Source organism: Coffea arabica, chromosome 1e (genome assembly GCF_036785885.1).
Source record: "Coffea arabica cultivar ET-39 chromosome 1e, Coffea Arabica ET-39 HiFi, whole genome shotgun sequence".
In the NCBI taxonomy this organism is placed as follows: Eukaryota; Viridiplantae; Streptophyta; class Magnoliopsida; order Gentianales; family Rubiaceae; genus Coffea; species Coffea arabica.
Genome location: NC_092311.1, coordinates 38602001 through 38625455, shown reverse-complemented (window position 1 = coordinate 38625455; position 23455 = coordinate 38602001). Strand labels below are relative to the sequence as shown.

General features: G+C 36.1%; 2 protein-coding genes and 1 long non-coding RNA gene across 3 annotated transcripts; 2 read left to right on the top strand and 1 right to left on the bottom strand.

Moving 5' to 3' along the window:
* Positions 1-2716: 2716 nt before the first annotated feature.
* LOC113694053 (eukaryotic translation initiation factor 1A-like) lies at positions 2717-3133 on the top strand. The gene has a single exon (XM_027212912.1). It carries the CDS (start codon positions 2717-2719, stop codon positions 3131-3133), a length of 417 nt encoding a protein of 138 aa, XP_027068713.1.
* Positions 3134-3674: 541 nt separating this feature from the next.
* LOC113703144 (uncharacterized) lies at positions 3675-9014 on the bottom strand. Its single transcript, XM_027224420.2, has 7 exons — positions 8882-9014; positions 8546-8629; positions 7569-7622; positions 7434-7491; positions 6740-6780; positions 4168-4227; positions 3675-4012 (listed from the first exon to the last, which is right to left on the bottom strand). The coding sequence occupies exons 2-7, from the start codon at positions 8609-8611 to the stop codon at positions 3944-3946; spliced, it is 348 nt and encodes a 115-aa protein (XP_027080221.1). The 5' UTR covers positions 8612-8629; positions 8882-9014; the 3' UTR covers positions 3675-3943.
* Positions 9015-11420: 2406 nt separating this feature from the next.
* On the top strand, positions 11421-12682 carry LOC140009546 (uncharacterized). Its single transcript, XR_011816991.1, has 2 exons — positions 11421-12266; positions 12365-12682. It is a non-coding gene; the product is annotated as an uncharacterized lncRNA (long non-coding RNA).
* The last annotated feature ends 10773 nt before the right edge of the window (positions 12683-23455 follow it).

The following is a 23455-nucleotide window of genomic DNA, read 5'->3' as shown; positions in this document are numbered from 1 at the left end:
AGCATAAGAATTTGATAACTTTATTAGTTATTACTAGCTTCTCCAAGTTGGGCACTCCCCTGATCAAGGAAGTCAATTCAACCAGTCTATTGCTATCTTCAGATGGAAAAGCTTCAATTGTTAACTGCTTGAGTTTAGGAAGTTGAGGAAGTTCAATAACAAGCATTTCTTCAATCTAAGATGATCGAAACGCAATCGAAACACAAAAGGTCAAAGAAAATAAGAAGGCACAGGTAAGGAGTAATAGATAAACCGAACATAGAGAAGAAAATGTAGCCAAGATTCCACAGAATAATTTAATACTAACATCTCTTGCATCCCGGCATAATGCCAAAACCTCCAGTTTTGGCAGGCGCCAGAACAGCCCAGGCATAACATCCCTGCAATGCCAACAATGTTGATGGTATCAGCTTGACAGAATACAGCGACGAGCAGTGGAACATTATTAAGCAGCAGTTTTCTTGATGAACAAAATCTTAAGTGAGACAATATTTGCATCACACAAAGTCCAGTTTTAGGACAGAAACAATCTCCAGGTGTTCCAGTGCAGGCTATACAAATATCCAGTGTTTCAGTGCAGGTTATGGACCAAAAGCTTCCACATTTATCAACAAATTGGACATATGCACTACCAGACGTTCAAGAAACTAGAAGAGTTCAAGAACTTCCCAGGGAACATCAACCCTTCTGAGAGTGAATGCCTTGAGGTACTTAAAGCCAGTAAATGCACGAGGGCTTTTTCCTAACGATTTCTCGCTTCTCAGGCCAAAGGCCCCAGATGGAAAAGTATAATTCTCTGAAGGCACATGAACAAACATGAAATCTGACAAGCCACCCCTAGCCTTTGGACATTCCTGGTAAATGCAAATTGAAGCCACTTATCAATTGCCTCTTGATGGGAATTGTACAAACCAAAATGATTCTTGAACTCATTGAACACAAAGGCGTTGTGTGATTGAAGCACTTTGTTTACCCATTGAACGTACTTGCATGTTTTCCTTTTGCGTAAACTCATACACTTCGCTAGTAGGGGTGTAAACCACTCTAAACTAGCCAAACATGCTTGTGTTCAAGCTTGTTTATTATTTTGACGAACTCAAAATTATATTCAAGTTTGGCTTGTTTTGTAAAACCCTGAATTTTTCGATCTCCCTCTTGGTTAAAACTAATTAATTAATCAATATTATTAATTATTTTACTAGTTCTTTACTTAGTTTAATTATCTTTCGAAATTTATGTCAGTGTCCTATCTGATCACTACTTCTAAGGGATAGTGGGAGTTAATGGTGGTTGATAGCTTACTCACATTCTATACAAGTTTAGTAACTAACATAGCATATTCTTACTTATTCCACCTAACCAACATCAATATTATAGGAGAGAAAGTTGGGATAAACTATTGGTCATGTTCATACTATTGGAGAGAAAGTAGGGATGAACATGATTTTGGGATCCATTAATTAACTTCCTTCCCTCACCCCACCTAGTAGCGGTTAATTTATTTTGTCTATAAGACCACGTCCCAACATTGAAAACACTCAAGTTGAAAATGAAACTGGATAGCGAAAAAAGACGGGGGGAGGCGAATGATCAAGTCTTTCATCTTCACACCTTGAACAAGTAAGGTTCTGACTCAATTTTCTGATTTATTCATTTTATAAATTTACTTTAGTCTAAACTCCATTGGAAACATACCTGGAATTGTGTCTGCCACTAGGGCATTATAGTTCACAGTCCACCATGTTTCAATTAGTGTTGGGTATCAATATTTCATTAGGGATGGCAGTAGGGTGGGATTGGGATGGGGGCTGGGGGTTGCCTAAACATATCCCCTGCCTCCGCCCCCCTGTCACCCGCTCCCCCACCCCGCCTGTAGGAAAAAGTTTATAATTAGTAAAATTTTTAATTAGTAATTTAGTATAAATGTATAATTACTAAAAAGTATATAATAGAATAAATTTACAATTAGTAAAAGAATGTAATTAATGATTTAGTATAAATATATTAGTATAACTAATCAATAATTTGTATTAATATAAATATATAATTATTAGTATAACTAACAATATTAATTATATTACATATGCATAATTTGATATTTATAACTAATAATATTAAATATGTTATGTATATAATTAAGATATATATATATATATATATGTGTGTGTATATAGACATATATATCTGTGTATATTTATTATTTAAGCGGGGACTATCCCCCGCCCTGTTTTGTAACTGGGAGGGGGGGGGGGGGGGGGGGGGGGGAGGGGGGAAGCATTTTACCCCCGCCCCATTAACGCCCCACAAAATTGTACTCAATACTCTATCACTTCCTGTGCCTTGTAGTCCATGCATAAGTTGGCTGCTTAACATTAGGCATTTAGTCCATCGTTTTATTTCCTTTTTTTGTTGCAAACCTTCTAACAAACAAACGATTCTCAATAACCAAATCGTATCAGCTTCAGAGATTCATCTAAAGTAATAAAATCTTTACTTGGAAATTAATTTGGTAGGGCAAAAATCTTCAATTTTTAATCACTACTTTCTGTTGGTTCGAATTAAACTTCATATATCTTCAATCTTCTTTCTCATATATCTTTCTTGCATCCTAAGGCAACTTCTTCTTCTTTTTTTGTCCTGAGTTTTGTTTTATATATTGCTAGGGTTTTAGAAGAAGGTTTTATATATCGCTAGCGTTTTAGAAGAAGAAGAAAGGATGCCGAAGAACAAAGGTAAAGGTGGAAAAAATAGGAAGAATGGGAAGAACGAAGGCGAGGATGACGAGAAGAGAGAGTTGGTCCTCAAAGAAGAAGGTCAAGAATATGCCCAGGTGAAACAGATGCTGCGCAATGGGTGGTGCGAAGCCATGTGCATTGACGGGACTAAGCGGCTTTGTCACATCCGGGGAAAGATGCAGAAGAAGGTTTGGATTGCTACCGGAGACATTGTCCTCGTTGGCCTTCGCGAGTACCAGGACGACAAGGCTGACGTGATCCACAAGTACATGGCGGATGAGGCCAGGAGCTTGCAGAAATTAGGGCAGTTGCCTGCAGGTATTGTGAAGGATGATCTTGTTTGTTGTGCTTGCCATGGTTGTCTCGATTTCGATGATGAGGACTTTGATGGAATCTAGATCTTGTTGTAGCCAAACTTCAAGTTCAAACCTTCATTGTTGAGGATTTGATGCTGTTTTTGACTAAGTTTTTTTTTTTTTTTGGTTGCTGATCTGGGTTTTTTTAGGGTTAAGCTTTCTTTCCAAGTCTCTATATAATTATATTACATGCAAGCAATAAATCTGAATGAAGTTGATTCAATTTGACCAGCACAAGAAAACTGATGATCCTGCAACAAGAGGCCTTCTTTAAGGAACTTAATTATGTATATTGATTCAAAGTTTCTGATGAAACTGAGAGATGAGTTGTTCCATAAGCCTCCACTTTTTTTTTTTTGTTCTAAATTTGCCATTTGGATGGTGCTGTATCAGCCTTCCAAGACTATAATGTGTAAAAGCCACTACTGAAACTAATTGCATCCAACTATGTTATAGTCGAAGCACAATGGTTATAAGTTCCTAAATAGGCAGAATAGGTGACATTACCAAATTACAGAAGCAAATACAACAATGGTGTGGGGAACCATAAGACTTCTTCCAAACCTACACCATCACCAGCAACTCTACAAAATTCACTTCATTCACCATATTGTATTTCTTACAAGTCTTTATGTTTGGCAGCACCGATATACTTCGTTAAACTAAAAACCATACAGAAATCACTACACAGTGGACAAAGCAAAAGCAAGACTACCTCAATTTCCTGCGCGCGAATCTTGTTCATCAGTTTTGGCAAAGCTAGAAAAATTCTATATAGATCTTGCACGCATCCTGGGTCACATCGATTGATTTACAACCTTCTCCTGCCTAGTGAAAAGACAGACTTGGATTCTAAATTTTGGGATTTCCTGAAGAGTTTATGATCTTCTGAGCAGCTTCTAAACTCAATTCTTCATATACCTGAAAGATAACAGAACTTGGTTATGCAAAGTTGTATATGGACCAACGTAGAGGAAGAGGAAGTCAATTGCTCCAAGGCCCTTAGCAATAAGAAATGGAGAAAAAGATCAGACAGTGATTTCAAAAAGGTGCTAAACATAGACTAATATCCTTACAACTCTCTTGTAAACTTGTTGAAATGCCTTGCAAATCTTTTCTGCCTCAGTTGGACCAACCTGTTACACATCAAAATAATAGTTAAAAAGGACTTGGCCATTCTGGTTGTATCATTCCGCTGAAACCTCCCAAAGTTAGTGTACAAGTCATAATCCTAACCACAATGGTATTAATTTTTTTTCTTCATTTTCTCAATAGGCAGGCCAATCACGTAATACATACAATTAGGTTACACAAGCATGCACAAAACATTGAGATATGTAATAAATAGGTGATAGATAGGCCAAATTACATGAGTATGCATAGAGCAGCCTATTCGAGCACCACCGAAACCAAAACATATACAACATGCAACAACAGCACGAATGCATCATAATACCACCAATAAAATAAGAAATAGGTCTTAGAAATATCAACTCACTAAAACCTGCTGTACAGCAATTAAACAAGCTACTTGTTGTATTGTTTGAAGCTTATATAAGAGTATTCAATCTTACATGAGTATGCATAGAGCAGCCTATTCGAGCACCACCGAAACCAAAACATATACAACATGCAACAACAGCACGAATGCATCATAATACCACCAATAAAATAAGAAATAGGTCTTAGAAATATCAACTCACTAAAACCTGCTGTACAGCAATTAAACAAGCTACTTGTTGTATTGTTTGAAGCTTATATAAGAGTATTCAATCACTTTGGATCATATAACTTGTAATGAATGCACAAACTTGTCCCTCTTTACCCACTTGTTATCCAGAATCCACACAACCTTAAACCACCAGACCCATATGTCTCACATCTGCCCTCTACTCCAATGAATTCTTTCCCTTCAGATCACCTTAACTCACATTGCATTTATGACCAGACTGTCGAAGCCATTAAGAAAACTAGTCATGTCTAATGTCCAAGCTATGCAAAAGTCCATTCAGTGAATAAATTTCGTAGTCAGGTCTAACAGAATTCACAGTGCATTTCAACCAGACTTACAGAAGTCATAAACAGAGCTGGTAAGCCATGTCCAACATATACAAAATTTCCTTCTCTACTTTCAAGACTAAAAAGATCCTGTTAAACTCTTCTCATAGTTTGTCTAACTCAGCAAGATTCAGAGTCTACCATTCCCAGTAATTATATGATAGTAAGAAAATCACAAAAAATAAAACTATATTGGACAAAGGAAAAGAAAATCAAGAAGCTGAGAATACATTTGCAGTGAAGCTTTTCACCATCACAGACAAGCAGATACTTCAACTTCTTAGAACAACATCTTCCAGTTTATTCATGGTTGTACTTGAGAGATGGATATTCTCCACACTGTGGTATTCCGTTATGATTTTTGTAGAGCAACAGCACTGTTTTTTTTTATCTGATTCAGTGACCAAATGAGCTCTCCTTCAGCAAGAACAAATGCATGAGTGAACATTTGAGCTCTACTATCCCATTTCTGAAAAAACCATTTTGGTTGAAGTCCTATGAATCCTCTATTTAGGCTTATCTCTTCTAACCAGTTTTTTAAAAAGCATTCTGTGTCTCACCTCCTAGAGCGAGGATCCAGTATTAACTTGAGCCACAAGGGGAAACTGCAGGCAAACATTTTTTTTATTTATTAGTATTATTATTTATTTTTTGAAGTATACTAGCATTTTGCTCAGGACATTTCGAAACTAATTCTGTTAATGTATCTTCTGATGTTTGGATTAGCCCATTCATGCACCAATAAATTCTGGACCATCTTTCCTCTCATATTTCTACCCTGAAAGGAACATAGCTTCTAAACATAGAGATACAAGATTGCATACATTTAGCATGGATGTACAAGACCTATACACATTTAGCTCTTCACATGATCCCACAACATCAGAAGCTGAGGAGCATCACTCTTTTGTTTTGCTCTAACTGACGATAAGTTTCAACCCTAATGCAACTGATGATTAAATGGATCACTTTTCATTGCTTCTTGCACACCTTTTGAGCTTCTACTAGGTGACTACTGACAGTTTTAAGTATTTATCTTATTTCATCAAGTGTATAAAGCAGAATGTCAACTTAGGTAAACCTCTGAATATAATTATATTGCAAGTGAACTTAAGCAGAATGTCAACTTAAGCCCAACTCAAGACACATACATTTATGAACATTATCTTGACCAATAAAATTATACTTATGATTTATGAGGAGTAAACGAAAAAGGAAAAGAAATTCCAGAAATTGTTTACGTTGTTCACAATCATCACAATTGACACGGTTCAAGAATGCCTGCAGAAGCAGAAAATACTGCATTGTATATTTACCACAGTAAGTAAAATGTATCAAGGACCTTATACATGCAAAGCAAGCCAATAGAATAATCATAAACATGATTAGGGAGAAGTTTACTTAAAAATGGAAAGGCAGGTTTTAAGGATTGGTGATGGAAGCAGGAACCCCAAACTAGCGTTACTACGAAGTTTCATGTCATTACTTTTTTTTTCTCCCCTTTTACCGATTTTCATTTCATACTTAAGAATGAATGCCCTACATTACTCTTTAACTAAGAACACAAGTCATGGATGCAACAAAGCATACCTTCTTCTCAGCAGCCGACTTCAATTTGTCCCAGAATGAATCTGTTGAAATGCAGAAACATAATTTAAACAATTGATTTTCATATCAACAACAATAAGGAAAATACATTTTGCATTCTGTATCCCGTTTCTCAGTCATGGTTCCGATTTACTGCTTCAAGAGGCAAAGTTTTAATTAAAAAAAAAAAAAGAAAGACTGCAGCTTCTGTGCGCGTGAAATTAAGTGATGGAAAAGGAGATGGGAAAATAACCATCTAGCTGCTATGGTTGACTATTAGCCATGAAAACAAGTCTCCTTTATAACTTTGAAATACAGAGTATGCAAGTTTGCAATCTGCTCTGGATCAGTTTTCAGTTCAAAGTTATTAACTGGGACAATGTGGATTAAAAAGCTGTTTTTCTCTGAGATGCCCAAACTGTATATGTTCAGAACCTGATAAATGGAGATAAGAAAAAGACAGCCCTACAACTTGAAGATTGAACTGCTTTGTTATCAACCTATAGGTTTTACCAGAGATATCTGACAAACTATTACATTTTTTTTTGTTTTTTTTGGGGGGGGGGGGGGGGGGGGGGGGCGGTGTTGGGGTGAAATAGGGAGGAAGAAGAGAATACTCACTCACTCCTATTTGCCACTTCGTTTGTAACATTAATCAACCTTGAACGAAATAAAAATAAGAACTACAGATACATACCATGGCTTTGAAGTGGACTATACTGATCTTTTCTGTCCCCATCCAGCAGTTTAGTTACCTAGTGAGGTTTAGTGTTAGCGTGCTGCAATGTGGAACATAAACATTCAATAGTAAACTGAAGAAAAGATGTAGAACCTTCTTATTCCCTTTAGACTGAGAAGTTGATTGCCCCGAAGATTCCACATCAAGCTGAACCAAGATAAATTTGAATTAAAAAAAGTGTATTATCAACTTTTGGCAATTCAATGAACAAGCTTCCAATAAAAATCCTGTTTATGCACGTTTGTGAACTTTCTAACTATACAAAAATATCATATTAACCATACTTACTAAATAGACAAGTCACTAAATTCCCTCAAGGACAATAATACCATGTACAAACCAAAAATAATATTGCAACAGATCATAACAAAAGACACAAAGCTCCATATAAGTGCCTCTCCATATGTAATAACTTCTTTTGCCTAAAACTGGTATCTTGGAAAAACAATCAAAAAAAATTACAGTTTAGTATCCATCCAAAAAAATTTGAACTTGACTGAACAAGAGTCTCGTTCCATTATCTCAAACACATGTATCCTCTTATACCACTCAAAATCTGTTCAGGTCATTCCTTACAGTCTAAGGGAAAGAAATGGATTACAAAACATGGTCGGATAATGCTAAATCTCTTTCTATCTTCTGTAACATTCTTCAGCACCATTAATCCAACATTGCAAGCAATTACACATTTTGGAGAAGCAACAAAAATTTAAGTTTTAATTTCTTTTCATCTAATAACTGACCAAACACCCCACCAAAAAAAAAGAAAAAGAATCCCACCTAGGCAGCCACATTTTTACTCCATCTTAAATCTTAATTTGTCCGGGGGAAGCCACATTGCTACTTCATGTTGAGAATTTAAACTAGAAACACAGTTTTAGTTTAATCAATCTGGTAACTAATTCCAGTTATGTTAATAGTCATCGTCCATAATTTTGAACCAACGAAAGAAAAAATCTCATCTTTGACATCCACATAAATCATGCCAACGACAACTGCAGAATTCAAAGGTTAAAATAACCAAAATGAAGAAACATATTATCACAGAAGAAGAGGAAAAAACAGTTTACGCAATAATCACGAGGTCGGACAATTGGGAAGAGCTCCAGAATACGTCGAAATTCAAACTCATCCATTGCGATGCTGATTGATACCTGAAAAAGAAAAAAGAGCCAAATTCATCAAAGCTCAAATGGGTTTAAACCAATTCAGACATGAATTAAATTAACAACTAACACTAAACCCAATAATAACTCCACATTTGAATTCTGAAAAATAACAAAACAAAACATAAAAAGGTAGAAAAATCCTTTTAAACCCGTCTGTATATTGGTTTAGATTTTTAAATAAAACCAAGTAAAGAGACCCAAAAGCAGATCAATTGAGAAAAGAGAGAGAAAACATACTTGAGAAAATCGTGGTGGGCTTCAAATGGAAGGTCTAATTAGTGGGATTTTTTTTTATTGTTTTTGGGAGGAGGGGGAGGCGGAGAAATCAATGAATGAGAAATATTGAGCACTTTCTTGTCTTCTGCTGAACTTCTTTGATTCGTTTTCTGGGAAAATTTCATGGATAGTCCTCCAACTATTTTTCAGATTCGAGATAGTGCTTAAAAGTTTGAGAAAATGACATGTTTCATCCCTTATATTTCATAAAAAAATTCTTTTCATCCCTCACATTTAAAACGAAACAAATTGGTCCTTCACATTTAAAAACCCAAGCTTTTACATCCTAAAAATCAACTCTCAGTTGTGAATCAAACCATCTAACAACCCGGTTACAAATTTTAGGGATAGAATTGGTAGGTTACTCGCAAAAATATATTTCTAACAAATAAATTAAATAATTAAAAAATTTTAATTAAAACCCATTTGCTTCTTCAAAAGAGAATAGAAGAAGACAAACCCAAATCAATTTGCCTAATTCAAAACTATATATGCAGAAATAATCCGAACAAATAAACTTCCGGAGATTTGGAAGATTGTATCCTCTTTCAAACCATTAAAAATGTCTCTTGCTCAGATTTAGATCATTCAAATGTTGCCGATGGAAATCACACTTACACATAGGACGAGTAGAGTGGCAGCCGACTTTGAGATGGGATGAACTCTGGTCAATGGCGCCGAAAAGGGAGCTGTTTCCTGCATTGGCATGGGACCGAAAACAGTAGAATAAGAAGGAGAGGGTGCAGTTGAAGCATAATCTGGTGGAAATACATAAGACCCATTTCAAGCAATACATGAGCTACTGCCTGGTGTGGAACATCGCATGTGTGTGAGACACATGTATAATAACTTCAAGAAACAACATCCTGGACTTGCATTAAAAGATAGAATATGGTCAGCTGATTTGCTAGTGAAATGGAATCACTGAAGGAGTTCGATGTAGAAGCACATGTGTTTTAATTAAGATTTTTTAATTGTTTAATTTAGTTGTTAGAAATATATTTTTGCGAGTGATCTACCAATTCTATCCCTAAAATTTGTAACCGGGTTGTTAGATGGTTTGATTCACAACTGAGAGTTGATTTCTAGGATGTAAAAACTTGGGTTTTTAAATGTGAATGACCAATTTGTTTCATTTTAAATGTAAGGGACGAAAAGAATTTTTTTACGAAATGTGAGGGATGAAACATGTCATTTTCCCTAAAAGTTTTTAAACTTTTGGTGCTTTTTCCTTTGCACCGCCTCATCTGGAATTCTTAAAATGAAAATTGGTGTTAGAAATCAGTATTGATACTGATTGCTACAATTAATATGTGATGGCTGGAAAAAAGAAAAAAAAAAAAGCCGCCAAATGACTAGTTGTGAATAGGCTGTCAAATGGTACGGCAGGTTAACTCTTATCTCTCATATTTAAGATTTAGATTCACAAGCAAGTATAGATTATATTTAACTGGTTTGAAGTTGATTTAATCCCTTCCAAATTCTGATCGAACCTATCCCCTTTCCCATAATGTTAGTAGTTGTAGTTAAATACCATCGACAAAGATAGCATGTATGCGTAATGAAAAATATTAGATGTTTTTCCAAATATTATAGGATTGAAGATGGTTATAAATACTCAAACCAATAAAACAAGTTTCATTAACCTCCCAAATATTTCTTCTTGTCTCTACTTTGAAATAATCAAATTCTTCATACTTGTGCTCAATTACTTGACTAAACTTTCATATGTTTCAAAATATTGCCTTACTAAGCCAACAATTGTTCTTTTATTTTTCTTTTCTATTTGGTCCCTTTTCCCTTTTCAAAATGACACTTCATTTGCATTGCATCCTTTGCCTTCGCACTCGACTTAATAAGCACTCTACCACTTTGACAAAGGTCAAACAACCTAAAAACTTGCACCACCTAATTTTGGAGTTAGTCAACCTTCTATATCCTCTTAGTAATAGTTTGTTCTTAGGATATTTCTAGTTGGATGAAAAGAACCTCCAAAATGAGACCTCTCCTTACAATTCAAAAGTGAAGAATGAAGAGAATTATGTCTTTTCAGATGGAGCCAAATTCTAGATTTTGTCATGTTTAGTGCCTAATTTGAAGGGAGAAAAATAGCTCTGTTTCGATCGAATCACAATATACAAAGTTTTCACATTTTGGTAGAAGTACAATTTTTTTTTGGGTAACTTAGTTTATCACTTAAGTCTGCTAATTTTTTCTTAATTTCATACCTTACATATATAGAAAAACCAAAGGCTTCTATGCTCAAATTGATCTACGTGGCAGCAGAAGGGGAGCTGAGAAAATTTTGCTTCCGTTTATGCGTTGGGAATATTGATTACTTCTCCAAACAATACGTCATTCTTGAGGACATTTTTGTCTTTTTAGATAAAATTACTACTCTGTCCAGTGGGAAAAAAGGCTCTCAAAACAATAGCCAACTATTTAGGGGTGTTTCTGACTTTTTGCCTACCATTCTTGTCCTCTTTTTGGTAGTGTTTCCGCTTCGTTTTCTTTCTACTTCAGAAGAAGCATGATAGCAGCTAAGCTACTACTACAAACGGTCAAAAATTTGATGAGTTTTTCGCCTAAATTACGCTTGCCCTTGTGATTTCGAATCACACTTTATCTCATCTTTGACCACAATAAATATACTTGTAGATTTCATTATCTTCATGTTTAGCTCTACTTTTTCTCCTATGTTGTTCTCTCTCTGTTTCCGATTCCATTCTTTCTTCGTTTTCTTTCTGGTTCGGATGAAGAAAAGTACCACTTCAACTCCGCCAACAGTTGGTCAACAAATTGACGATTTTTCCCCTAAATGATGACTTTCTTTTCCTTCTGGTTCAAAGGAACAAAAATACCACTTGAACTCCTCCACCACTTGGCCAACAATTTGGCAATTTTTTCCCATAAATTATGGCGGTTCATCCATATCCCAACCGTGAGATTGTTCCTTAAAGAGTCAAGTATGAAGTATGATTTCTATTCCTTACTAGAGATATAGGTTTGTCATTTTGTCTTCCTTTTCCTTTTGTCTTTCTTTTCCTTTTGTCTTCCATTTCGTTCCCCAGTTGAGAAACTATCAAGATTGAAAGAAAAATCACTAACAATTCATCAACTTTGTGTCGTTATCTAGTGTGTTCATGATGGCTAATAGCATTGTTAGGGATATAGATTTGTCCTTTTGTTTTCCTTTTGTTGGCCAGTAGGCAAATTTTCAACAGTGAAAGAAAAATCTTTAACAACTCACAAAACTTGTGTGTTTATATATTAGGAACACAAATACTGCTCACAAAAAAACTCCACGCTTCTTCCTCCTTTTCCTTTGCAACCTTTCCTACTAAAGGTAACTACTCATTTTCTTTGTCTAATTTTTTTCCCTACTAGTATTAAAGAGATTGGATAATCTGTATACTTTGTATTTTGGTTGCCAAATTTCCACAGGGGTTTAATTACACTGTGAAAGAATTGGTGCAGAAGTTCTTCTTATTTAGCGTTAACAGACTTCCATTCAGTAGTTGATTCAATTTCAGGTCACTCTCTCCAGTCCTTCAGTATGCGCTGCAATTTTTCTCCCTAACTTTTATTGTGTTTTATATGTTAGCGATAGTTTTTCAGTTGTAAGTTTGTTTGGCCTTTTAGTATTGGATCAATCTCATTAGTTGAATATGATAAGTTACAAAAATTAGTTTGTGGTATTGTATATCTTGTTCAGTTCCTTCTATTTACCAGTTTGTTATGGTAATTAAACCTTCATGAGTCCATTTTTGTTCTTTCATTCCAGGTAAAGCCCCCTTGAATTATCAACTAATGGAGGAGGATCAATATTAGACAACTCGTTCCTTTTCTTTTATTTTTTACAATTACAAATAGTAAGTTTTGAATCTAATTTGTATATTAAAAAGATTACCATATATAACACAAAATTTTTCCACCGATTCTTTCTAATCGAGCCTCTCGGTCTATCATTATTCATCGAGAAGTAGAAATAATTACAATCCCCATCCCACCTAAAATTCGAGGAATTCGTTGAGAGTTAGCATAAATTCGTAGATCGGGTTGACTGATCCGTTTTAAATTTAAAATATTTCTATAGGACCCTTTCCTGTTTCTTCTATGTCACGGCATTAAAACCAAAAAATATTTGTTGTTTTCTCGATGTTTTCTCGCATTTTCGATAAAATCTTCTCGTAAAAGTATTTTAACGATATTTTCGGTAATATTAGTAGATGTTATTTGTGACGACCCCACCTCCCCTTAAGGCGTATCAAAGGGTTCGGCGGACCGCCTGCCCAACTCTCGCCAGGACTCACTCACTCGCATCATATGCATACATCCATAGGCCATAAATAACATCGCAATTCAATCTTATAATTTACATTAATGTACAATCAAGATACAAAACCTCAATATACCCAAACTGGTTGAAAGTGTATACAATTCAGATACAAAACATTCTATTCGAGTAATAGCGCGAGTACAAGTCGAAAGTCAAAAACAACTAGTCTACGCTAGTCTTTACATAACTCACGCCTCGCTCGTACCCCTGTAAGGAAAACAAATGGAGTGGAATGAGCTAAAAGCCCAGTGAGGTTCCAAATAGCAAATTGACCATTATTTATAAGTACAAGTTTTTGATATAGCAAAGTAACGAGCATGAAGAGTTCATAAAAGTGAGCAATAACACGTCAAGTAGCAATCTCAAAATGAGCGAGTGTAAAAGTTTTTCAGAATAAACAATAATCCAATAAGCAATAATCATTCCAAAGCATAAGGATACGGATGGCTCTCAGGAACCAACTTCCATTTATCATCAGGAGTTTGATCACGTAATAGTTGACACTCCGTCAACTTTCAAGTAAAGGAACCAATCCAGTAGAGCACCACTTACGCTACTCTCCGTCCACCATTCAAACCCCCTACTGGGCCCAAAATCCTCAAGAAACACGGGTGGTAATATTCGAGTATGCCGATTAGTCGAGGAGATATCACTCCACTCGACAATCAAGAGACCCAGGGTTCGTTACCCAATCGACCAAGCCCTTGCCGGCTCGACTCGAGTAACTTGCTACAGGGTTTCTGGAATTCCAGGAAGTGCGCACAACATGAACAAGTATATCAATTCAATTTCAACAATAAACAAGTATATATCAAATAAGGGCAAGTGCGATAAAGTACACTCTTATCCGATCAAGCCAATCATATATCATTTAATCATATTGATCAAGTATTGGAAACAAGTGTCCAATTCAATTAGGTATTTGGAAGCACTCACCAAAATGAAGTGTCCCTAGTAATCACGTCTGGGTTATACTCCTGGTTCGGAGTCCAAATCTGCGATAAAACTTTGTTTCAGGACTTTAAAAATCAACTAAGGTTCGAAACGTAGACGTTTCGTTCAATAAGAATCAAGACATGGAAATTCACTTGGGGAATATTCGTGAAACACTCGCTCGCTTTTCAAACTATATAACTTTGTAACATTTATACTTGAAAATGCCATTTGAGTCGAAAGTACAAGGAAATCGTATTTCTAGTAGTCATAGTCATATTTCTCAAGGGTACAAGTTCAGCCAAATCATTACTTATATATCTCGGTAAAAGAAGACGTAAATATCCTAGATGATTCAAGTAGTAGTCACTCTTAACCCTTACTCAAGTCGCAAGTATATTTCTCTAGTCTTCGAGCGTAAATTTGGGCAGCATGCCCTTTGTGTTTACCTAATTTTTCAGCCATTTATGGCTTCATTATTTCCCTCAATCAAACCCAAGTTTATACACAACACAAATTCATTTCAATAGTCGTTCCATAGACTCAAGACAATACAAGCACAAAAGTCAAGCTAACAACAAGTGCGGAAATGAAGTTTACAAAAGACAGATTTGACGGGTTTTTGCGGAAAGAACACATCTGAGGCTACGCTTATCGAATTTGGGTGTAACTTATATCATTTCGAAGCTAAGCCGAAGGCCAACAACTTCCATGAAGATCACTTAGTCAAATTTCCAGTGTAACCCAGTCAAATTCCCAATTTACAGAACCAAATTCCAACTAATCGGCTGATTAACCGTACTACATGTAAATGGCCATATCTCAGGCTACCAAAGTCCGTTTAAGGTGTTCTTGGAGGTGTTAAAAATCTAAGACAGAGTACTAAAACTTTCATGTTTTGGCAAATGGCTAAATCTGCACGGATCATAGTGAATAAACACAGCCAAACTGATGAACTGTCTAAAACGGATCACTGGAAACATCCTAGGGCAGCGAGGGTATTTTGGTCTTTTCACTGGTTATGTTGCTCCGATTGGGATGAAATTTTGTAGACACCTATAAAATATCATTCTCTACAACTTTCATGTTTTATGCCAAGCCTAATTCGGCCTCTAACATAGTGTACTGAAACCGGACAGAACTGAAGTCAAATTTTCCAGAAATCTGGAAATTTTGGGATTCAATGAAACTTTCTTCATTTCTTGCCTCAATCCACCACCACAACCTACTATATAAGCTTGGATACAACATATATCATCCATATAGCAAGTATAGGCAGAAATCATCAAACGCTAACTTACATATATCACCTTAAAAATCATTACAACAACTTGTATCACAACTAATCTAACCAAAACATGAATTATATAACATCTTAATCAAAAATAAAAGAACCAAAGCTATGGGTTAGACCTTATACCTCAACAAAAGAAGCTTGCAAGAGTAATACTTCACCTCCTCTTGAAGTTTTTTGGTTCCCCTAGCTTCCTAAAGTCACAACTCACAAATTAATCGGTTTAGAATTTTGGTTCCTCACTTGGATGGTGCAAATCAAAATGAAATGGTGAAACTCTTGCTCTCTCTTTCCCCCTCTCTTGTCTTGGCCAACCAGCAGAAAAATGGAGTGAAAATGAAGCCAACAAGATGACAAGAAGGTTTGACTTGGCTTGGTCAAGGAGCCATAGGGATGTGACACTTGCCACCACCAAAGCCAACAAAATTTCTTTTTCTTTTCTTGCATTTTTAGCCCTAAATTTCGGTCAAAGCCAGCTGGAAATAAGGAGATATTTTGCTCAAATATTAATGAGCTTGTATGGTAAGAAAGTGATGATCAAGTGGTGTGTTCAATCGGTAGTGCACGGTACCCGTCGGTTCGCAACGTTTTTCCTTAAATCACACGTACTAGGGTTTTTACTTCGTATTCACTAACTTTTTATCATTGCTTCTAATCACATATTATTTCTCACTTACAAGTCACTCTTAAGTACCAAATTTGATCCTTACTCCATACCGAAGAATCACCCTACGGAAAAACGTGAAAATCCTAACTTGCTCCAATTTGAAAACGAAAAGTGAAAACCTTTACTTTCATGTTCATTTGCACTTATTGTGGGGTGATTGGGTGATAGGGCTATTATAAAATCATAATTTTCAATAAAAAGAGCATTTTTAAGAAAACGTGAGGGGTTTTACAATTTCATAAATTGAATTTAGAGTTTCGGTTAAAATATGAGAAATTTGAGAAAAGGGTTAGTCACAAATGAAACTAGGGTTTTGATTATACTTTATTTCTAGAATTTAGGGTTTCTAGTTTGTAAAACAAAACAATAAAATAAAGAAACCGTAATATTCTCTTTGAGGCTAAACAACAATAGTATCCTAAAAGTTGGGGTATCATAATCTCCCCTCTTTAAAAGAATTTCGTCCTCGAAATTCATCCATGCACTCCTAAATAGCGTAGGGTATTTTCATGTATATCCATTTCTAGCTCTCAGGTTTCACTGTAGCCAAAATTTAGCTTAAAAATAGAAATCACGAATCGTACCTTCTACTATCTCCGATGGTTCAGGTAATGCCTGTTGATCCAAGGCGTACACTCTAACTGGCACTCTTGGCTTAGCCCCTCCTACATTTGTTTGTTCAGGGTTTAGGTGTGATCTACGAGAACAAGTTGCAAGCTGGTGCTCGACACTACCACACCATAAATATTTTCCTGCCTTTCGCTAACAATCATTCTGCATATGATTGACCTTCCCATAGTACTCACAAGATACTCGAGTTTGACCTCTTTGTGAGGCACCTCTTGCTTGCTCCCGGCCACGCGAGGCTCCTCTTGGAGTAATTTCCTTAGATGTCCCTGACACTTTCTCACCACCATCTCCTCGACCCATCTTAGAGGGTGGCATATCTAAATCACCTTGTCCTTGCCTTTGACTTCCACCAGGTGCACCTTTCCTATTTGCATGAAAAGCTCTCACTTGTGCCATAGTAGTCTCTATCCGTTGGGCCTTTTCCTACACCTCCGTAAACGTGTTAATTTGGGCTGCCGCCAAGGCCTCATGTATCTCCACATTGAGCCCTTGCACGAATCTCCGTACTCTTCTTTGCTCCGTAGCTATCAGTTCATGAGCAAATTTAGACAATTTCGTAAATTGAGTTTCATACTCAGCTATACTCAAAGTTTCTTGTCGGAGCTTAATAAAATCGTCCTCTCTCTTTTCCTGGACGATAGGTGATAGGTATTTCTCGTTAAACTCCCGCACGAAATTCACCCATGTCCATGCGGTCCCCTCTCTTTCCTATTTAGCGCTCACTACATTCCACCAAGTCCTGGCCGGACCTTCAAATTGAAAAATGGCGAAGTGCACTTGTCTATCCTCCGCATAGTTCAGAGCGGCAAAGATATTGATCATGGTCTCTAACCATCTCTCGGCTCCCTCAGGGTCCGGTTCTCCCAGGAACTTAGGAGGAGAGAACTTTTGAAATCTCTCAAAAGCTCTATCTTGCCCCATATCGGGGTCCCTAGGTTGATTTACAGGGGCTTCACCCTGTTGTTCCACTAAACGGGCCAGAATATTAGTCATTTATTGGATTGCAATTGCCACTTGATCTCCCCCTACAGCTTGGGGTCCAGGTTGTGGCTCAATCGTTGCCTCTCTCTCCTCTCTCTGTTCTTGCACCGGTTCCTGTGTTTGTCTACCCCAACGGCTACGACTAGAACCGCGTCCTCAGTTAGTTCCCCTGACTTGACTTCTTCTACCCTCCATGTTTTGGGCTTAACTAACTATAAACGTGTAAACAAGGTAAGATATGGCTCATGTAGCACATTTCAAAAGGATAAACAGAGGCAATAAAACGCATAATAAACAAGTTCTTTATACATAGCAAACAAGTCACATAACCTATAGGACATTAACCCTAACTATTGCTCAGGCACTACACTTAATCGAAACTCGAAGCACGTGAATAATAAAGATCCCAAATCCCATGAATATTTTAATATATTTCAAGTCCAGACTATTCGCATTTCCCGTGCCTTTGCTTTCGCCATCCAAACTTATCCTAATATTACGCGAGATCTCAACTTATCGTAAAGGTATCACTCTTTGGTACTCGGGGACAAGAATCCGACAATATGATAATTCACCACTCAAGCTGGACAGGCTCAAGAGCAAATCACCCGTATTAGAAATTCCTACCCAACATACATATCTAAGGTCCCTAACAATAGACAATTATTCAACACTTAAGAAGTCAATCCCCACAGTCCGAGAACCCTCTCCCGACACGAGCTCAATAGGAGCTCTGATACCATCTGTGACGACCCCACCTCCCCCTAAGGCGTACCAAAGGTTCGGCGGACCGCTTGCCCAACTCTCGCCAGGACTCACTCACTCGCATCACATGCATACATCCATAGGCCATAAATAACATCGCAATTCAAGCTTATAATTTACATTGATGCACAATCAAGATACAAAACCTCAATATACCCAAATTGATTCAAAGTGTAAACAATCCAGATACAAAATATTCTATTCGAGTAATAGCTCGAGTACAAGTCGAAAGTCAAAAACAACTAGTCTACGCTAGTCTTTACATAACTCACGCCTCGCTCGTACCCCTGTAAGGAAAACAAATGGAATGGAATGAGCTAAAAGCCCAGTGAGGTTCCAAATAGTAAATTGACCAGTGTAACTTATACCATTTCGAAGCTAAGCCGAAGGCCTACAACTTCCATGAAGATCACTTAGTCAAATTTCCAGTGTAACCCAGTCAAATTCCCAATTTACAGAACCAAATTCCAACTAATCGGCTGATTAACCGTACTACATGTAAATGGCCATATCTCAGGCTACCAAAGTCCGTTTAAGGTGTTCTTGGAGGTGTTAAAAATCTAAGACAGAGTACTAAAACTTTCATGTTTTGGCAAATGGCTAAATCTGCACGGATCATAGTGAATAAACACAGCCAAACTGATGAACTGTCTAAAACGGATCACTGGAAACATCCTAGGGCAGCGAGGGTATTTTGGTCTTTTCACTGGTTACGTTGCTCCGATTGGGATGAAATTTTGTAGACACCTATAAAATATCATTCTCTACAACTTTCATGTTTTATGCCAAGCCTAATTCGGCCTCTAACATAGTGCACTGAAACCGGACAGAACTGAAGTCAAATTTTCCAGAAATCTGGAAATTTTGGGATTCAATGAAACTTTCTTCATTTCTTGCCTCAATCCACCACCACAACCTACTATATAAGCTTGGATACAATATATATCATCCATATAGCAAGTATAGGCAGAAATCATCAAACGCTAACTTACATATATCACCTTAAAAATCATTACAACAACTTGTATCACAACTAATCTAACCAAAACATGAATTATATAACATCTTAATCAAAAATAAAAGAACCAAAGCTATGGGTTAGACCTTATACCTCAACAAAAGAAGCTTGCAAGAGTAATACTTCACCTCCTCTTGAAGTTTTTTGGTTCCCCTAGCTTCCTAAAGTCACAACTCACAAATTAATCGGTTTAGAATTTTGGTTCCTCACTTGGATGGTGCAAATCAAGATGAAATGGTGAAACTCTTGCTCTCTCTTTCCCCCTCTCTTGTCTCGGCCAACCAGCAGAAAAATGGAGTGAAAATGAAGCCAACAAGATGATAAGAAGGTTTGACTTGGCTTGGTCAAGGAGCCATAGGGATGTGACACTTGCCACCACCAAAGCCAACAAAATTTCTTTTTCTTTTCTTGCATTTTTAGCCCTAAATTTCGGTCAAAGCCAGCTGGAAATAAGGAGATATTTTACTCAAATATTAATGAGCTTGTATGGTAAGAAAGTGGTGATCAAGTGGTGTGTTCAATCGGTAGTGCACGGTACCCGTCGATTCGCAACGTTTTTCCTTAAATCACACGTACTAGGGTTTTTACTTCCTATTCACTAACTTTTTATCATTGCTTCTAATCACATATTATTTCTCACTTACAAGTCACTCTTAAACACCAAATTTGATTCTTACTCCATACCGAAGAATCACCCTACGGAAAAACGTGAAAACCCTAACTTGCTCCAACTTGAAAACGAAAAGTGAAAACCTTTACTTTCATGTTCATTTGCACTTATTGTGGGGTGATTGGGTGGTAGGACTATTATAAAATCATAATTTCCAATAAAAGGGCATTTTTGAGAAAACGTGGGGGGTTTTACAATTTCATAAATTGAATTTAGGGTTTCGGTTAAAATATGAGAAATTTGAGAAAAGGGTTAGTCACAAATGAAACTAGGGTTTTGATTATACTTTATTTCTAGAATTTAGGGTTTCTAGTTTGTAAAACAAAACAATAAAATAAAGAAACCGCAATATTCTCTTTGAGGCTAAACAACAATAATATCCTAAAAGTTGGGGTATCACATTATTCGAACCACTCTTTTTTTATCCATATCAGCATTTCGTATAGAGGTTATTATCACAGCAACAGTGTCCCTACCCATGATTAACTAAAATTGTTAGTGACTCAAAATTTGATATAATCAACATGCTTTTTTTTTTTTTTTTTACTTAATTTGTTTGTTTATGAGTAATTAATAAAGGTATATACGTGAGATATAATCTATTTCTTTCAAATACCCCGCTTTAAACATATCACGATCTTATAATACCTTGGGAGCTAATGAGACTATTTTAGTAAAATTTAATTGTCTCAACTCCCGGGTCTCAACTCCCGGGCGATTGCGCCAAAAATTCGAGTTCCTTCTGGATTTCCTTCTTGGTCAATAACAACTGCAGCGTTGTCATCATATCGTATTATCATACCATTGTCACGTTTGAGTTCTTTACAGGTACGCACAATTACAGCTCTGACTACTTCTGACCTTTCTAGGGGTATATTTGGTACTGCTTCTTTGATCACAGCAACAATAACATTACCAATATGAGCATATCGATGATTGCTAGGTCCTATGATTCGAATACACATCAATTCTCGAGCCCCGCTGTTATCTGCTACATTTAAATGGGTTTGAGGTTGAATCATATCATTTTGAAATCTGTTCTTACAATGCAAAGGACGAAGAAAAAAAAGAAATATTCTTTGTCTAAAATAAAAAAATTGCAATTTTCCAAGACTCATTTCTATTGGTTCTACTTTATTTATCCTTTATCTCAAAATAATGAATTGAGTCCGTATAGGCATTTTGGATACTGCTATTGAAATAGCCCTTCTAGCTATATGTTCTGTTACTCCATCCATTTCATAAAGTATTCGATCCGGTTTAACAACAGCTACCCAATATTCGGGGGATCCTTTCCTCGAACCCATACGTGTCTCGGCAGGTCTCACTGTAATCGGTTTGTCTGGAAATATACGTACCCATATTTTTTCACCACGGCGTACATTTTGTGTCATTGCTTGTCAACCTGCTTCTATCTGTCTAGATGTGATCCAAGCGGATTCAAGTGCCTAAAGAGCAAATTTACCGAAACATATACGATTCCCTCGATAAGATATTCCTTTCATTCTTCCTCTATGTTGTTTATGGAATCTGGTTCTTTTGGGGTTATAGTTGATGGTTCTTTCTGAATTACATCTCTACTACAGAACCAGACGTGAGAATTTCTTCTCATCTGGCTCCTCGCGAATTTGAATAAAAGGATTCAAAAATAAAAAATTTGAATTTGAGGTAAGATACAATTTTCATTAATTAATAAAATAGACATGTATTTTTAAATTTAATATATTGAATCATGGGATTCTTTGAGATTTCATCTAATATATAAGTAATTTGTGTATCTTGTTTGAGTAGATTTTTTATTTTAGAAATCATATTGTTATTTTTTTATAATTTTTTTTTCGTTCGAATTTAGGAATTCAAAAAAGAAAGTTTTCGCGGGCGAATATTTACTCTTCCATTTCAATTTTAGGATTATCTCGTTACTTCTCAGAATAGATGAATTGGTCTCCAGTTTGTTCCGCCATCCTGACCGGCGAATGATTAAGATTCATTTTAATAAAATCTTTTGGATTCATAGTTTCCATCGTTCCCATCACTTCTTACTTTAATGTTTAGGTCCAAATTTTACAATGGAGCTTAGTAATGAAATTTGTTTTTGAGTCAATTTTCTCAGTCTTTATTGTCTCGAAACTCTTTATTTTTTTGTTTTGTTCTATAATGTTCTACTATAAAATGTTCTATAAGAAGAGTCATTTAATTATGGATAAATCAGTATTGATGCTTTATTACACTGCCTTTTATGAGATCACTCATAGACCTTACATATTGGAATTCTATATCATAGATATTTTTTCTCTTTCTCTCATCCTTCCATTTATCCACAACTTTCTTCTCTATTTTGCTTTCCAACTTAAAATCATATTTATTTTTGCAAGAACATAAAAAAAATTTCAGTTGCTACAAGGATGTGATATATCGGTCACATCTTGATTGGTTCTTTAGCTTTAGATCGAGATAATGCGAAGTGATGAGTTGGTTATTAGGGGGCCAATTTTTTGAATTCTAACCCTAAAAAAATCAACGAGTCACACACTAAGCATAGCAATTTTCTCAAATGATTAATCGAAGTTTTATTCAACCTTATAGAATTAAAACTAGTTTTGAGAAAAAGAATGAAGAGGTTTAGCTTTCTAAATTAGATAGAAGGAAAAGTCAAAGTTTATTTATTATTCCTCGTCTATAAATATCCAAATTTTTATGTCTAATACACCATAGATAGTTTGAACTGTATAGGAACAATAATCAATTTTAGCTCGAATGGTTTGTAGAGGAACCCTACCCCTTCTAATCCATTCGACGCGTGCAATTTCTTTTTCGTCGATATGACCTGCAATTTGGACTTGAATTCCCTTTGTATTTGCTTGTTCAGTTAATTCAATAGCCTTTTTCATTGCTTTTCGAAATGAAACTCTATTCTTTAATTGCCCAACTATATATTCTGCAAGAATATTAGGGTTTCCATAAGGTATTGCAATTTTTGTGATAGCAATGTTAAGTTTTCTATTCAGAGAATTCAATTTTTTTTTGTAGATTCGTCTGTAATTCTTCGATTCCTCGTGGTTGATTTTCTAGTAATGGTTTTGGGAATCTCATAAAAATTATTACTTGGATCAAATCGATTCTTTTTTGAATCTCTATACATGCAATTCCCTCTACCCCAGAGGATATTTTCATATTCTTTTGAACATAATTTTTAATACAATTTCTTATTTTTGATCTTCTTGTAGACCCTTAGAAT

Bases quoted from the DNA above. Each gene is read 5' to 3' on its own strand.
- LOC113694053 (XM_027212912.1), top strand. From the start codon at position 2,717: ATGCCGAAGAACAAAGGTAAAGGTGGAAAAAATAGGAAGAATGGGAAG.
- LOC113703144 (XM_027224420.2), bottom strand. From the start codon at position 8,611: ATGGATGAGTTTGAATTTCGACGTATTCTGGAGCTCTTCCCAATTGTC. The intron at 6,781-7,433 runs GTATGTATCTGT...GCATTTCAACAG, and splicing joins TAGTCCACTTCAAAGCCATG to ATTCATTCTGGGACAAATTG. The intron at 4,228-6,739 runs GTATGCTTTGTT...GATGTGTAACAG, and splicing joins AGTCGGCTGCTGAGAAGAAG to GTTGGTCCAACTGAGGCAGA.